The sequence below is a fragment of the Semicossyphus pulcher genome, unplaced genomic scaffold (genome assembly GCF_022749685.1).
Source record: "Semicossyphus pulcher isolate SPU_LCO1_2020_fin unplaced genomic scaffold, fSemPul1.0.p SCAF_9, whole genome shotgun sequence".
Classification (NCBI taxonomy): Eukaryota; Metazoa; Chordata; class Actinopteri; order Labriformes; family Labridae; genus Semicossyphus; species Semicossyphus pulcher.
Window position 1 is genome coordinate 32,023,136 of NW_027211770.1, and position 17,189 is coordinate 32,040,324.

General features: G+C 43.5%; 1 protein-coding gene across 1 annotated transcript in view; it reads right to left on the reverse strand.

The window, feature by feature from the left end:
• Positions 1 to 3,378: 3,378 nt before the first annotated feature.
• The window catches only part of LOC138584264 (collagen alpha-6(VI) chain-like), a 30,857-nt gene continuing 17,046 nt past the window's right edge, over positions 3,379 to 17,189 (reverse strand). Inside the window, exons 17-38 of the mRNA XM_069656450.1 lie at positions 16,461 to 16,514; positions 16,297 to 16,359; positions 15,865 to 15,930; positions 14,626 to 14,679; positions 14,036 to 14,071; positions 13,754 to 13,816; positions 11,358 to 11,420; positions 10,215 to 10,277; positions 9,430 to 9,492; positions 9,281 to 9,331; positions 7,963 to 7,998; positions 7,800 to 7,862; positions 7,656 to 7,718; positions 6,819 to 6,854; positions 6,714 to 6,750; positions 6,522 to 6,533; positions 5,929 to 6,422; positions 5,579 to 5,675; positions 4,754 to 5,404; positions 4,539 to 4,623; positions 4,172 to 4,320; positions 3,379 to 4,002 (exon numbers count right to left, since the gene is read on the reverse strand). Coding sequence (XP_069512551.1) covers positions 3,839 to 4,002; positions 4,172 to 4,320; positions 4,539 to 4,623; positions 4,754 to 5,404; positions 5,579 to 5,675; positions 5,929 to 6,422; positions 6,522 to 6,533; positions 6,714 to 6,750; positions 6,819 to 6,854; positions 7,656 to 7,718; positions 7,800 to 7,862; positions 7,963 to 7,998; positions 9,281 to 9,331; positions 9,430 to 9,492; positions 10,215 to 10,277; positions 11,358 to 11,420; positions 13,754 to 13,816; positions 14,036 to 14,071; positions 14,626 to 14,679; positions 15,865 to 15,930; positions 16,297 to 16,359; positions 16,461 to 16,514 — 2,463 coding nt within the window. The 3' untranslated portion in view covers positions 3,379 to 3,838. The remainder of the gene's footprint in view (positions 4,003 to 4,171; positions 4,321 to 4,538; positions 4,624 to 4,753; positions 5,405 to 5,578; positions 5,676 to 5,928; positions 6,423 to 6,521; positions 6,534 to 6,713; positions 6,751 to 6,818; positions 6,855 to 7,655; positions 7,719 to 7,799; positions 7,863 to 7,962; positions 7,999 to 9,280; positions 9,332 to 9,429; positions 9,493 to 10,214; positions 10,278 to 11,357; positions 11,421 to 13,753; positions 13,817 to 14,035; positions 14,072 to 14,625; positions 14,680 to 15,864; positions 15,931 to 16,296; positions 16,360 to 16,460; positions 16,515 to 17,189) is intronic.

A 17,189-nucleotide genomic window follows, 5' to 3' on the forward strand; every position in this document is an offset into this window, starting at 1 on the left:
CCTTGCATGAACATGGCTAAATGTAAACACTGAGAGAAGCATACAACGTAAGGACCAAATATTAATACACTCTAATTTTCCAGGCGGCCGCTAGCTCAGGGACGATTATTGTTCGTCTATGTTGAGACAGGGCTTTTTAAAAGGTTAACACACATGTGAAAGGAAAGGAGAACTTTGTCTGAAATAGGCAGCCATTAGTGGGTTAGTTAGCAGTCTACATACTGTGAGTCAGAGTCGAACCATTGCTACGTTTTACTGCAGGAAATTAAAACAAAAATGCAAACACAGTTACTGGGGGAAAACATGACTGAAGCACAATAGAGCCTGAACATCTGTTGGGAATAATCTGAAGCTCAACTGTTGATCAAAACTAAAGACTTCCGTCTTGTTTGTGCCTCTCCAGCACGCCAGGGGGACTGGATTATTTGACGTATTTAAGGTACGTTGAAGTAAGTATCATTCTGTAACAGTGTAATTGATGTGGTCGGATAAAAATGTGCATTCCCTGCCAATTGTTGGTCCTTCAGTTTAGTTAGACCTGTCTCCCCTTCTTCTCGATAAAACCTCAACAGTTTCCAGCCTCCTTAATAATATGAATTAATTCAATTTTAACAAGATCAACATAGGGCGCCGGTTTAGCTCAGTGGTTGATTCAGCGACCACATACAGAGGGTTACAGTCCTCGATGTGGCGGCCCCAGGTTCGACCCCCGCCCTCGGCCCTTTGCCATGTGTCATCCCCACTCTTTCTTCCCCCATTTCCACCACTATCTACTGTCCTCTCTCTAAAAATAAAGGCATAAATAAGCCTCAAAGAATCTACATAGAAACCATACCCACAGAGCATCTGCTGGGCTCTAAGAGGCATTAAACTCGACTATTTTCCTCCACACTCAACAGAAAAAGGCAACTAAAGAAAGTGACCTACCTTTCCCTCCCTCCTGGTGCTCCCATTGGTTCACGGAGCCGGGCTCCTCGGGTCTGCAGGTGGAACGTCTTGAGAGGTTTTGGAGTAGTGGTCAGTCTTTATTGTAGACCCATTTAATTACAAGGTAAACAGCTGTAACATAATGAAACAGAAACTTAGGGAGTGTGACACAAACGTATCAGTATGTTTTGTTTTCAGGTGTCTGCAGAGTCTGCGACTGAAGAACCTTTTTAAGGCAGTTTTTCCTGGAATGAAGGGGGCATCAAGTTCCCTATATACTTCCATGGAGTAAGTGGGAAGTGTTCAGGAACCAGAAAACGCCCTTAAGAGGTTACAAATTAGTAGTTATAATGCCTGATCATTTCAGAATCTATTCTGAAAATTCAGTAACTGTCAAACCGTTACCAATATTGCAGGAAAAACAGAGGCTGTAAATCCAGGTCCCCCTGATGCAACTTTCCCCCCTTAAAAAATGTATGACCAGACACCAAAAGAAAAGTCTGTCATTGTCTGAGTTATGTGGAGTTTCTGAGGTCGGCTGTTAAATTAACTTTTCCATTAACAAAGAAAATACACTTCTATATGATTAAAATAGTGTGGCCTTGAGTTTACTGTATTTGTTCAAAAAATATTTAAAACACCCCAAAATACATGTTAATAGAAGAAGAAAAAAACAGTGTTCCTATTTCAACTTTGACATCATATTAGTTCATTTCGATTGCTGATCAAAAACTGTCTAAGGTCAGAATGCCAGCAATTCTGACAGACTAGTTGGGCTAATAGATCTAGCATATTCTAATGCAATGTAAGCCATCTTAGTATCACTTGTAGTGGGAAAATGCTGACTCATGTTTGAGTTCATCAACGCTGGTGTCAATCTGTTAAGTATTCAACTTACAAATTTGAGTTGTATGAATTAATAATGTACTCCCAGACTAGTTAAACATTTGGTTAATTTTGACAAGTAGTCAAAATTTACCCGATCAAAAAACTGGCTGACTGTGAAGACGCCAGCTAGTCTTTGCTACAGAAGCTCGCCACCTGACAAATGTAACACCAAACACACAGCGATTTAATTAGGACCTACAACTAAATGCATATAATAATACCACATTAACATAAAAATCATAATGAGACAGTGGCTTTTGTATTTTACGGTTTGTATAACATACTACCTGTGAACTTGCGGTATGTTAGCCACATCATCTAAGATAACTTGACCTTGTGTTCAACAGTCATTTTAGTCTTAAACGTCTGTAACATTATTTTAAAGATGCCTCCTTACGTAGTTTAACTTAAGCTTAAGATATAATATGTTATATTTGAACCATTGTCTAAACCTATTGTCTGACAAAAACTGTCTAACTGCCAGTATGGCAGCCAGCTAGCTTGGAAGGTTACTTTGGCTAACTAGCGCTAGCACACTTCCCCCTTACGTTAGCTAGTTTGGTACCAGCTCCTGAGCTACAGTAGCTCATCAACCGATCGCTGTACAACTGAACACAGATTGCATTATGATCAGAAAATGTATTTCATATTTAGACAGCACAAAAACATATCAAAAGTTTTAATGACACATGAGCTTTTATATTCTACATGTTCCATAACACGTACCTGTTGGCCTGCTGGTCAGTTAGCCGCACCAGTTAGTGTAACTAGCTAAATAACGCCAGTTATTGCTGCTTGACCCTGTTGTGTTCAACAGATCCTTGCCTCCTGTTGCATTAGGTCACTGTGCCTGTATGCCTTTAATACAGGTGCGCCGCCAGTGAAACTGCAAACACAACAGGCTTTTGATGTCATGTTTCTTTTATGGTAAGAGATATGTGAAACTACTACTTAAAGACACTAATGTTAAAAAATATTAACATAATTTCTTAAGGTTTTGCTGCTCTACTACACAATGTGCTAACAATAAAAGTAGTCATTGGGCAGCGTGCCTCCTTTCACTGTGTTCTATTGATGTTTGGTATTAAATATTATTACCGAAGTATTAAGACCTGCATTGGAGCTACTTGTTATTTACCTATACACTGTACTACTACCTCAGCATAGAATTAAAATTCATTACATTTAACCACTTAATATTACAACAACGATGTGTAAAATACCTACTGCTCAGCAGATTAATTTAAATTACTGTTATGTATTTTTTCCACTGTTGTACCATTTGTACTACTTTGCTGCAAAACAGGCCTGCAGACCGACTGCATAATTAAATAATTTGGCACCACCTTGTTGCAGAAAAAAAGTACTGCTCTGTTCTGCTGAAGGCTGGCAAGCACTTTGGCTGGATGTAATTTATCCTTTGCATTTGCTGTATTTGGATTTTCCATGCCATGATGATTGGGATACTTTACATACTGACATTAAGAGGGCATGAGACAGACAGACACAAAGACGGACAGAAAGATAGTAATAGAAGGACATCCATTATATTTTTATCTGAAATATACATTTTAATCAAAAACTTGTACAAAATATGAAATGATAATGTTCCTGCAGAAGTGCTGTTGAAACAAGATTTAAACATGCGTTTTAATGCTACTTATTGAGTAATGGAAATTGACCTTTAAAAAATAGCACCTGTTCAGAGTCAAAAACATCCTTATTGAAAATATTCATTAAAAAAATTCCTGTTCGGTTGTGCTCGGGTACAGTGCAAAACGTCGGCAAAGATGGAAAACTACCACGAAAACAAACTCCAATTTTTTGGGGGGAAAAACAAAACATACATAGTCAAGGAAAAAAACCTCAAAGCGACGAGGGAAAAACAGTTTGAACGCTCCCTGGTTGTGACTAAAAGCTTTGTAATCCCTTCTGTGGTCGCCTTCTTCCTTGAATGCATTTGTTTCAAAGTTCTTCAAGTGCCAACCAAGCCTGAGACGTCATGAGACTCCCCCTGCTGATCTTACAGGCAGAAGTCCTCACAATCCTTCTGCGTCGTAAAGCGGTTTTCGTTGCCACCGCAGCCTCCGAACCAGAAGGGGGAGCACTGACTCCAGGCTCTGTTAAAGGACCACATTATGGTGTAGTTCTGGCAGCCGCCTCTGTCCTGGCTGAGGAGACATATGTCTGGATAAGGAAAGGAGAAAGACGTACATGCAATAAAATGTATTTTAAAGATAAATAATCACAATCTAATCCTGTACTGTAGGTATTTATATGTATTTGACATAAGAAACCTTTTCTGAAAGCAGAGCCCAAACTGCATAGATAATGAGTGAGTAGCTGTGTAGGCTACCTTTGTGTTTAGCTCCTGAGAGTGAACTGTGGTCATCCCCTTGAGTCCACATGTCCAAGACTTCCAGGGGTCTCGTTTGAGTCTCTCCTCTTAATTGTGCCCGAAACTCCTCCTCAAAATAGTCCTCCTCCAGCTCTGGAAACCCCTGACTGGACACAGCAAAAAAAACTCAGTGATTGACGCTCATTACCCGCTCTTTTCTGAAGCAAGATTTCTCAAAGGCATCTTCATCACTGCCTTTATCTTCCATCAGAGACTGAGAAGCTCTCTGTTACCTGGTGAATCACAGAGGATCACACAACAGCAGAATTGTTGTTCATATCAATCAATTGTTTATTCCCAGCCTTGTGTAAATGTTGTAAATAACCTGTTGAATGTTCGTCCTTCATCTGGTTCTGTCAGCTGGTCACATGTTCGTTTGAAAGAAGGAGGAGGATACGTGTTGATTCCCTCTGAAAGAAACACACCACAGAAGCATTCATGTTTGTTGTTGCTTTGAACTGGAAGTTATCTGGAGATGTAAAACAAACAAAGAATACTGGTAACAAAGTGTTGATGTTTTCAGTCTGGTTGTGTTCTTACTGTTGAGTGTGGAGAGGAAGACTCTGAAGAAGCGCTGGGCGTAGCTCTGCTCCTCAGCGTTCAGTCTGCTGACGTGGATCAGGTGCTGATGTACGGGCAGACCAGCCAGCTCCTCCACCTGCGTCCGGCTGTAGCGCTCGCCCACAGTGACCACAAACAGCGCCACCCCCTCACACTTGGCCTTCTGGGAGATGTAGTGCAGCTTGGCCCGGTCCTCGTAGGCCGTCTGGGTGCCCACCACGGTCAGCAGCACCCTCTTCTTGCGGGCCTGGCCGGCCTTCAGGAGCACCTCCTTCAGGGCGTACTCCAGCGTCAGTCCCAGTGCAGAAGAGCCGCCCTGCTGCTGCATGTTCTGGATCAGGTGCCTCTTCATCAGCTCCTGGGTCTGGTAGGTCTGCAGGCCAAACTCCGCCTTAATAGCCTGGGTGCTTCCGTGCTGGACTACAGCCACCCGGGCCTGGCTTCCGGACCTGCGGGGCTGAGGGCTCACAGCCAGCTGCTCTACCACAGAACCCAGCAGCTGCTGGGCACCGGCGTACTCATCAGCCTTCACCTCCCTGGAGCCATCCAGCACCAAGACCAGGTCCACATCCGCCTCCTGAGGCTGCAGCGGCTCCTGGATGGAGCACTGCTCTGAGCGCTTACAGGGGTCTGAAGAAAGAACAGAGGAATCACGGAGAGGCTAAAGCCTGGTTAAAAACGGCTCCTGATGTAAGTGCACGTATCTGTCTCTGAGGTAGATATGAACAATAGAACAGTTGTCACTAAACCCACACTTTCCTCGTAGCCTGTGCATTGCTTTATTGTTGATGCAAGCATGCTTACCATAACAGATAGCACAGTCCTTGACCTTCCTGAGGTCAGCAGCCATGTCCTGCGACCTCCCCAGAACTGTGAAGATGGCCTGTCTCGTGTCGTCCACCTGAGAGGAAACAGCAGCTTTCATTATCTATCACTTCATTATTTATTGTTTCCAGAACAAACATTACTTCAGTGACTGAGAAGAAAGTCAGGAAAACAACATGCAGCCACAGAAAACCTGAACTCTCATCCATTAGAACTTGTTTAATTGGACATTTTTGTGTCTGATCATTATGACACCAAAACAGGTCAAAGGTCAGTTTATAATAGTCATCTCCTAACAGTTCTGAACTCTGACGATGAACCAAACCCACCCCCATCGCTCGATAAACAGCCGGAGCATTCCTCAGAGCAACGACTGCTGGGACGATGTCGGAGGCCCGGTACTCCATCATGGCGGTGACGATGTCGTTAGTATCCTGTGACGACCCACTGGAGAAAAAGACGGCCACCTTCCTCATCATCACTCCCGCTCGGACGCGTTTGAAGACGTTGTGACCCACGAAGCGCATGGCGGCGCCCAGCTGCCGTCGGTTGGACGTCCTCTCCAGGGCGATGTTCTTCACGGACTCGATCAGCTGGGACTTGCGGCGGTAGTCCTGGAAGCGGATGAGGTACCTGGTGTATGCGTTGTATCCCACCACAGCCACGCGGGCGCCGGTCGGACAGTTGCTCTCTGCGATGGAGATGTCCTCCAGCAGGGAGAGGAGGGCGGAGCGCTGCCTCTCGAAGGCTGCAGGGGTCATGTCCTCGGACAGGTCCAGACCGAACACTAGCTCGGTGGGGTAAGCCGGGCACGCTGAGCGACCTGGAGGAGTTTGTGTGGAGAAACATGGGAAACCGTTCCAAAGCAACAGCAATCTTACTTACTCTGTAGTTCTGAGTGACAGAATGGAGATATACGTACCACTGGAGCACACTGTGAGAGGGAGACAACACAATGAGTTATTGTAACACTAAATATTACGAACCTCTGACTTCTTATTTTTCAAGATTAAACGATGGATTTGCAGAACGCCATGTCATTTCAAAATAAAAGCCCTGAACTTAACGCACATACAAATTTGTTATCGATGTTATGACAGTCATTAACACTCACCACAGTTGTTTCTGATGTACGTGATCAGCTCGCATTCCTGAGAAACATGTGTGATGAGTATAATAACATTTATGTTTTAATGTTGTGAATTTAAGATGGACTCACAGTCATGCCTCTGCCTCCAGGAGGACCTCTGGGACCCTGGGTGGAGGAAGAAAAGCGTTAACATTTAACCCTTACTGTTTATCTCTGCTTTCCAAATGGTTCACCAGGGCACACATTGTGGTGTGAGTATTTTCAAATGCTTCACATCCCTGGAATCTCCACAACCTAAACTTTCTGGTTCTGTAAGTCAATAAACAAAAATAATTAATACAAGTACTGAAATTGTGATCAAATAAAAAACAATCTGAGCCCTAAGCGGCCATGCATCCATACATTTTATTTACTCAGTTCTGATAACGAGTAAGTTCAGGTATGTCTGAATTTCACGATCCGTTAGCTCGTGAAAAGGCTAGTTTAACTTTCCCAGGAGGAGATTCTGTTTGTGGTGCCGCTCGCCCGGTGAGATGGCGACGGGTGAACGACACGTACTGGTGATAAATAACCGATCTTCTCATCACTACGGTCCACTGTAATCAACAACTCCTGACTTCTATTTACTGACCTACGATTAAATAAATGTTTGATAAACACTGCACAGGCCAACAAGCAGCTAAAGCGAGCACAGTATACCTGCTCCTTAGTGCTACAAATATATCAACACAATAACACTCGCATTTAACTCACTGAAAGCTGGAGCTCAGACTGCACGGACAGAAAGTTCCATGAATCCCACAGAGAGATCATTTGTCCTCTAAAGGCTCCATCAACACAAACAGGTGAAGTTAAGTTCAGACTGCGTAGGAACCCTGAATTACAAACCGATGTCTCCTGCTGCTGCAGAATTAAAGGTGGAGCTGTTTAGTTTTGTTTTCACTTACACACTCCGTTACTGCTCACCTTGTGGCCTGTGTATCCCGGATCTCCGGCCCTGCCTGGTTCTCCTGACCTGCCTGAGTTCCCCTACAGTGATCAGAACATAAAGTCAAACAGGAAGCAAACACACAGTCAATAAAAACACAAACACAGGTGTGCGTCAGTCACCCCTCGCCCTTGGTTCCCTTTGCGTCCTGGGTATCCTTTGGTTCCATCCGGACCTGTTTCACCCTGAACACAAGAAAACACACAAGAACATTTTGACAGTTTGCTTATTTTTAAGTTTGATCTTGTTTAATTTAGATTCTATTTCTTAAAAGCTTGGACTCACAGGCTGACCAGGGTAACCAGGAAAACCAGGATCTCCCTGTACAGAGAAGGTCAGAGGTCATAATCGTAAATACGTTTCACTTAGTTTGAAGCACTTTTCTTACTTTCTGACTGGTTCATAAGAGCTCAATTTGTTTTCCATTGGAGCTCTTTTCTCGTCGTCGCCTCTTCTTCTGCATGTTTTAACAGCACTGACTGAACAATTAGCTCCCCCTGCTGTTCATCTCCATCAACTAGCGCTCTCATATTTTCACAATTCTCCATATTCTCACAGCGGCCATTTTGCTCTGATGTCACGATCATGTCAGGATGAGAAGCTATAATGCTGTTATAATTATGTTCTGCTACGTTGGCTAACAAATTATATAAATTTAGATAAACTCATTTCTATCGTTTCACACAGATGAAAAAAAAAACAGGGACGTGTTTTAAGTTAAAACCACAAATTAGCAAAGGGGATACAACAGCTAACGTTAGCATCAAGCACTTCCTAGCTAAAATGTATTTTAGCTCCTGCAACATATTAGTGTTACATGATAGACAAGGAGTCAATTCCTAGTTTACATTACAATTAGCTCCTGCAGCATTAGCGCATTAGCTTACTAACCAGGTAGGCTATGCTAACATTTTCCAAAAGGCTAGACGATAGCAGATCCGCAAGTTTCTTGCTTTATCAATAAATGTAGGCCTTTCCTCCGATATCGTGTATCACTATCAAATGCTATTGTTAGCTAGGAGGTGGTTAAAAGCTAACTTTAGCTGTCTATTGTTGCTCATTAGTGATCGAACATGTTTTTTATCATAAAATATGGCCCGATGTCCGTTCTGATTTTCACTTTACACGAGGGGTGGGAATCACAGGGTAACTTATGATACGATACGTGGCCCACGATAACGATATTATCACGATACAGTGATTCAGTGATTAATGATATATTACGAGACAATTATATAAAGATACACGATATCTGATTAACTTTGTCTTTTTGGCCAATTAATTTCGGTTCATCAGGTTCGTCATTCATCTAAAAGCGCCATCGCGAGGAGGAGGAGGAAATATTTCCGCACTCCTACTTTACATTGTCTATTCAGTCGCTGATCAAGTGGGAAGCAGTAGAATGACAACGATTTGTCAGAGTCGCTATTTTCATATGTTTGCAACCGAGAGTACACCAGTGCAGCATTATGGCCCTGTGAATATGGCCAATAACAGGGTGGAAACAAGCAGAAATATATGTTTTGTTTTCATGATTTTCTGTAAATCTTCACCACATTTGGAAACCTGACTCTGTGTTTCAAGTCGTTAAGGTGAGCTCTACCTTGCCACCTTTGACTCCAGGAAGTCCGTAACCGTCTCGACCATCCTCACCCTGAAACAGAGCACAGACACGTCGCCTGAGTCGCAGGTTGACATATAAATGTACAGTTTACATCTGACAGTATTTACAGCTGATGTTCAGCTCTTTACCGGCATCCCTCTGGGTCCCCGTATTCCAGGTGCACCCTGCACACCCGGGTCTCCTGGTTGGCCCTTCAACCACAAACAACAACAAACAATTTAAATCTGTTATTGGTTTTAAAATCACTGAAAACATGCGCTGAAAAGAGTCTCACAGACCTGAGAGACTCAGGGAGACATTTGTGACCAAACTCAACTAGCTTTAAATTACACAGTATATAAATCAGAATACATATTACTCATTCATGCTACAGAAATTATTATTTGATGCTATAAAAAGGGGGTGTGGCCTCATGATTGACAGCTCTGTGGACAAATGGGGCTCCTGCAGCGTTCTGTTCCCGAGTAGCAGAGTGGAGGAGGAACGGCGAGAGGAGACGTAACTAACACTAACACTACAGTCATTGAACTTTCCATCAGCGTGAATATCTGCTTCAGACCGACACAAGAAGCTGTTCTGCTGCAGACTGAGCCCACCTGAGGGCTCCAACACGCCAAGGACACCTGAGGGCTCCAACACGCCAAGGACACCTGATGGCTCCAACACGCCAAGGACACCTGAGTGCTCCGACACGCCAAGGACACAAGGTACAGGTGTGTGTCGGGTGGAGGAAGGGGCGGGACAATCTCTACTGCACACACTCTGGATACAGATGAGCAAGATGGCAGCGCCCGCTCTGGGGGGGTTAGGTTTCACTTTGTGTACAACGAGAGGAGGAGGAGACGCGGCGGCCATCTTTAAATACAGTCAATGGTTAAATCAAAGACAATGCACAGGAAATGATGTCACACACCTTCTGTCCATTAGCGCCACGACGTCCGGCTGCTCCTCGGTCCCCGGCTGGTCCTGGTTTACCCTGCAGAAAAAACAACAGCAGCTCTTACTTATGTTAAGTCACCTAAATGACAAACAGCAAACAAACAAGCAAACACACACACACACCTTTTGTGGTTAGAAAACATTAAGAATCAAACGTCTGTCGACCTGAAACGTGTTCTTCAAAATATGTAAGCATCTACAGACGAGAGGTCTTCAGAGGTCAACTGAAGAACCTAATGACCTTTGAAACCAGATCCAGATCCTATTTAGAAAAAAAGTCCTTCTTGTGACTAAGCTGTATTGTAACAACCATTTTTGATAACTGCCATGTTCATGGTGTTACTTCAGTCTATTTGATATTTGTATATTGAGTGTATTAAATGTTAAAAAGTAAGTCTGGTCTTTCTAACCCTGGGCACTACTTTTACATATGATGTTCATCAAATGACTAACTGGTACAAATTGTTTGTTTGTTTGCGGAGTTACACCATTAGATTACTAAAGCAGGAAACCACGAAATGACCTGTAACAGCTGCAAATAAATCCCTGCAGGCAAATGCACTCGATCAAAGGTCGTCCACTAAAAGTTCTTGTTGTTTCCACTGACAGGCTCAGATTGTTCTTCTAAGTGTGTGACAACATGACAGAAAGGATCCCTACAGAGATAGACCTTTTTGTTACAGAGGAAGATGATTGTTTTAACCACACACAGACGTTACATCGCTCTCTGCACACACACCAGACTCCATTCAGAAAAACAGTCATTTTTAACCTTGCAGTGGTTAGTGTGGCATTGATTGATTGTCAATGCATTGATCAGTTAGTTTGTATGTATAGCAGTGTTATGTTGGAAATATTACAGAACTAACCATTTAAAACGGCAAAGTCAAACAAAAACCAAGAACAAACTAACCAACGAAGGCAGTGGAGTCCTGTGTTCTGCCACGTATAAAGTTCTGGGTTTTTCAATGGAGTCTGGTGTCTTTGAAGAGAGCGATGTCTGTTTGTGTTTAAAAAATACTCTTCCTCTTTAACAAAAATGTCAAAATCAACAGTGATGCTTCTGCAGTCCGAGTTAGACAAACACAGTCGGATGATGTTGAGGTGATGTACTGACCTGAGGTCCAGGAAAGCCAAGGAGTCCTTTGGGTCCTTGCTCACCGTTTCCCCCCCTGGGTCCCTGCAGAGACAACGTAGACTGGATTAGGTCGCTGCTCCCCATTCACCTGTGCGTTGTTATCAGTGGAACCTCATCATAGACTGTATATAAGAAGTGGACAGAGCCCCCGAGGCTTGAACGTGAAGCCTTATACCTGCATTCTTTTAATGTCCAGCAGGGGGTGACTCTAAAAAGAAGTGTGATCCTATAGAAGTCTATGAGACAATGCTCCTCCTCCTCTCCTGAAGTATTCCCTCAGTAAACATGTTCCTGATGACTTTATGGTCTCAGTCTCTCGTTTCTTCTTCAACACAGCATGATGTTCATTTAGTCTCTGATGCTCCCATTGAGAGTCACAGGGACCAGGAAGAGGGGAGGGGTTAGGGCCAAAGTTAGCATTTCCATTAAAATAGCAACTCTGGTGGAAACCTTCTTGGTCTGATATTTATTATTGGTTGCTCTCGTTTACTCACGATGACACCACATCTTATATTCTAGTTTCGGTTGATCTTGAACTTATTTTGGGGAAATGTCATAATCATGATTTAAAGTGGAAAGGCAGTACTTCCTCTTCCACTGAGTTCATGTCAGTTTACCCAGCACTGTCAGCCTCTGAAATGCTTGGGAAATGTATTATCTTTTTATTGAACATATTCCCATACCTTCTTTTTGTACATTTCCTTGTTTAGGATAAAGTACAGCTACCGGCTTGGGGTTGTATGGCCTCCGCCAACTAAGTCAAGTTGAAGTTACATTTCTGTCTGTGTCGTCTCTAGATGTTGGAGTTGTTAAACAAAGATATGAAGTGAATGTTTTGGCGAAATGGAAGTGAATACTATAGCAACATGTATGATTCCAGTGAGAAATATGTTGCCCTCACTCCTGATAAAGAGCTCTGACACATGATGCAATCATCATCACCTTCAGGTCAATATCAGCAAATCAAAGAGCTTGCTGTGGATAAGCAGAGGAACGGGAGGCGGCCTGTCCTGGTGTCATCCAGTGACAGGAAGTGAAGTGGTTGGATTCATACACGTACCTTGGGGTCTAGATCAATAAGAACTGGATTGGGGTGACAAAATGAAGCATTATGTTGTCACAGTGAAGTTGACCTTTCACCACCAAAATCTACTCAGTTCATCCTTCAGTCCAAGTAGACGTTTGTGCCGCGTTTTAAGAAATTCCTTCAAGGCATTCCTGAGATATCATGTTCACAAGAATGGGATGGACGTGAGATCACAGTGACCTTGACCTTTGACCCTTAACCACCAAAATCTAATCAATTCATCCTTGAGTCCAATTGGACAATTGTGCTAAATTTGAAGGAATTTCCTCAAGGTGTTTCTGAGATATCGTGTTCACAGGAATGGGACGGACGGACGGACGACCTGAAAACATACAGCCACGCCACGCTGTCGCCGGTGCGGAGGCATAGAGATGTACTCACACTTGCAACCAAGCTAGAGCAACCTTTAGCTAGCTCAGCAGCCTGGATGTGCCAAGAGACCAACAGCTATCCGTGTTTAATGGTGAATAACACGTTACACTGCTGTGCAGAAATTATTTCACAGACACAGCACATTAAATGTTATTCCGAGGTAAGCAATGATATAACCACAGAAGAAATGGACTGCAGAAGTCGTCTTTCATTTCCTGTTTCCTTTTATCCCCACATGGTTTCCTTAAACAGCTCCTCTGAATTTCTCTGGAAGTGTGTCCCACAGCCAAACAGACATTCCCGAACACCACATCCCGGCTCTGAACCCTTTTCTCTGCATGCACTTGCGGGATTTCAGCCAAATTACCAGCATGGTGTCCATATTTGTGGTCCCCTTTTGGAACTTCTACTATTTTGTAGCTTTCAGTGAGAGTAAGACTCGCAACAATTGTGTTTCCAAAGCAGTTTTTTGTTCCCCTGTTCAGCCTACAAAACCAACTCTGACTGACTGATGTCTTTATTTTGAACATGTACATAAAAGTAGATTAATAACTAAAAAAGATTCAGTATGAACATTCAACACAAAGGAAACAGTGCATGTTGTAAGCATTAGGGTGAAGTACACACTTATTTGTTCATACCTCTTTTCTACGTCTCATTAGCTGCTCTGTACGCACATTTACGGACAGTCAGTCTTTTATACGGTCTCTCTTTGTGCTTTGTTTTCTGTTCAACAAATCCAGCCCACAGATTACAGAGTGTCGCTCCTCATTCAGAGAACTATCTCCACAGACGAGAGGAAACGTCGCTGCATGCAGAGATGGGAGTTACAAATGACAAGATGAGGCGGACAGAGAACGCTTCCCAATGTTCCTCTGACTCGTTAATCTGATGTTGTTATTCTCTGATCACGCACCTGTGGACCAGAAGCACCTGGGGCGCCCGGAAGTCCTAGGGCTCCTGGCTTTTCAGGTGCACCCTGCAAAAACAAACAAAACACACACACACACACACACACACACGCACACACACACACACACACACACACACACACACACGCGCACACACACACACACACACACACACACACACACACACACACACACACACACACACACACACACACAGTTTAAAAGAGCATTTCATTAAGTTATATATGCATTTAAGTACGCCTTTTGTGTGTGAGTTCCTCTCCTACCTTCACACCTGCAGAGCCTCTCCTCCCATCTGGACCCTGCTCAGCACATTTAAAGAACAACAGATTTGTAATCAATAATTATTCACTTTACTTTTACTGTATTATTTACTTTACCAATGTTAACAGCTCTGCTTGCCTGATCCGCAAACAGAAAATGCTGAAAACTTTATGAGACTGAATAAAAGGCCCAGAACAAGATCCAAAAGTTTCAAAATAAGAGTCCTTTTAAACCACAGCAGACAAGCGGTTTAATTTGAACAAATATTACTTTTAGTTATAATCAGAATAAAATATATAGAAACACAAGCATTCAACTGTATATTTCTTATAATAATTAAATAATAAACTACACATTTCTTCCTGCAGCCTTTTCACAATAAAAGCCTTTACATTGATTTAAGTAATCACATAAAAACAAAGTCATGAAGCAAAAAGCTTTGATCAGCCCTATATAAAGAGTGTGTGTGTGTGTGTGTGTGTGTGTGTGCGTGTGCGTGTGTGCGTGTGTGTGTGTGTGTCCGTGTGTGCGTGTGTGTGTGTGTGTATTTATCATGTAAATATAAGGACAAAAAGACGGTCATAAATCTCACCAGATTTCCAGCAGCTCCAGCCTTACCTGGCCGTCCATCCACTCCAGGTGCACCCTGTGTGATTACAAACAACCTAAATAAGAATGATTACCATCCATCCGTCCGTCCGTCCATCCATCCATCCGTCCGTCCGTCCGTCCGTCCGTCCGTCCGTCCGTCCGTCCGTCCATCCATCCATCCATCCATCCATCCTACCGTCCATATGTCCATACGTCCTACCGTCCATACGTCCATCCATCCATCCGTCCATCCATCCATCCATCCAAGGTGACCCAGGCATCCCTCTCTCTATCAACATTCTCCCGCTCCTCCTGGAGGACCCCGAGGCGTTCCCAGGCCAGGTGGGAAATATAATCCCTCCAGCGAGCTCTGGGTCTGCCCCGGGGTCTCCTCCTTGTTGGACATGCCCAGAAAACCTCCACAGGGAGGTGCTCAGGAGGCATCCTGATCAGATGCCCGAACCACCTCAACCGGCTCCTTTCGATGCGAAGGAGTAACGGCTCTCCTCCGAGCTCCCTCCTGATGTCTGAGCTCCTGACCCTCTCTCTAAGGCTGAGCCCAGACGCCCTGCAGAGGAGACTCACTTCAGCCGCTTGTATCCGCGATCTCATTCTTTCAGTCACTACCCAAAGCTGATGATGATTCCCACTGATCTTATTAAATATGTTTGAGTGACAGATTCAAAGCTTTAACCGTAACGTAGAGTAACGTTGTAACTCTTGATTTTCCTGGCTGACGGTCGCTTTCCTTTTCAGACTGTTTGCTTCATCTGAGCGTCGAGTTTGTTTCTTCTTCTTTGGATTTTCACTTCTTGTTGAAGTTGTATCTGTAGTCATCCATCTTTTCTTTGTTTGTTCAGCCATAGTAGATTACTGTTTACTCGCAACACTTGCAGAGAGCGGAAAAGCAGCCGCTTAGCTCCGCCTACCCTCTCTGGCAGACCAACCACTGCTGGCTGATGGAGAACGCGTCACTAACTGGGCGCCGCCACAGACACCCAGCCCATAATAATACTATATACTGCAGATGAAAGGCTTTCATCAGTTTGAGATTAGTTAAAGTAATTAAATGAAAAGTATCAGTTTCCCTTCACTGTTCCATTTCACAGAATTACTGTTTAATCAGATGATACTTTTAACTCTAAACACTGTACAGTTTTTTTCTAACTGCAATGCATTGTGGGACTTGAAGTTGACTTCTTTGCTTCCGAACACACATGCAGTCTGTGATGCTTCTCACCGGTAGACCTGGGTTCCCGGGGCCTCCTCGTTCTCCTGGGAGGGTGTTATCATCACCTGGTTCTCCCTGTCAGACACACAAACACACACACACACACACACACACAGTCTGAACTCTGTGTGAAAAGTATCTGTTGCTTACGATGATGAGTTGTCGTTGTGTTGAACATGTGGAACATCCTTAAACTGTCGTGATCTGTTTTTTGTCATCAAGGAAAGAAATCTGAAGATTCCCGATCAGGAAGCTGAACTTTGACCTATTCATCAAACATGAGTCAATTCATCAATTATCAGAATACATGGAAGTGAGGTCAATAACTATAAGTTACACAAGAATCTAATTATTGCAGCTCTAAGTGATTACGTTCGTACACTGGGAGCTAACTGACTCACATCGTTTATATTTTAACTTTTAATGTTTCCAAACACTCACCGAATCTCCTCTCAGTCCTCGCTGTCCTTTAAGCCCCGCCTCCCCTCTGATGCCCGGGATACCCTGAGGATAACAGTTCAACCAGTCAATCGACCTGCCAGAGGTCAAAGGTCAGAGTGTTAAACAGCATCTTCTAAAGACTGAATGAACGGGGTCTGTCTTACTGGGTCTCCTGGGTCTCCTCTCTCCCCTCGACCTCCATCCAGGCCCGTCCGTCCCTGCAAACCAGAAGCAGCAGCACAGATCAGCACCCACAGATCAGCACCCACAGATCAGCACCCACAGATCAGCACCCACAGATCAGCACCCACAGCCTCCTGTTCACCTGAGACACTCGCTGAGATCAGCTGTGTTCGTGGTAAAGATCAGGAGCAGCTGTCAGATGTCTTTAGATCATTTTCATGGACTACATGAGATGTCTTGTTATTACAGGTTTCTTTCCTGTTGTTTGTGTTAGCATGCTGAGCTAACGAGCTTCATACAGTAGTGAGCTAGCATTCTTGACAAAGCCAAGAAAAGCGTATAATTAGCAGACCATGTTTCTGTCACCGCCCTGACGTTGGTTTTTAGTGTTTCCTGTTTTATTTTGTAGTCGTGCCCCCTGTAGGTCCCGTCTTGTTTTACTTCCTGCCTTTGTGTGTTTCCCTGCAGTTTGATTGTGTGCCCCGCCCTTCTTGTTTTCACCTGTGTTGATTAGCCTCACCTGTCGCTGGTTACCCCCTCTATATAGTATATACTGAAGTCTGAAGTACTGTTGTACTTATAAAAACACAATTTAAAGCTTACTTTCATATCTTATATTTTTGTTTATTTGCTCCAGGTTGACAGAATAATCTGTCATTAACAAAAATACATCAGTGCAACATGTTATAATAGAGTGTTATAATAAATAT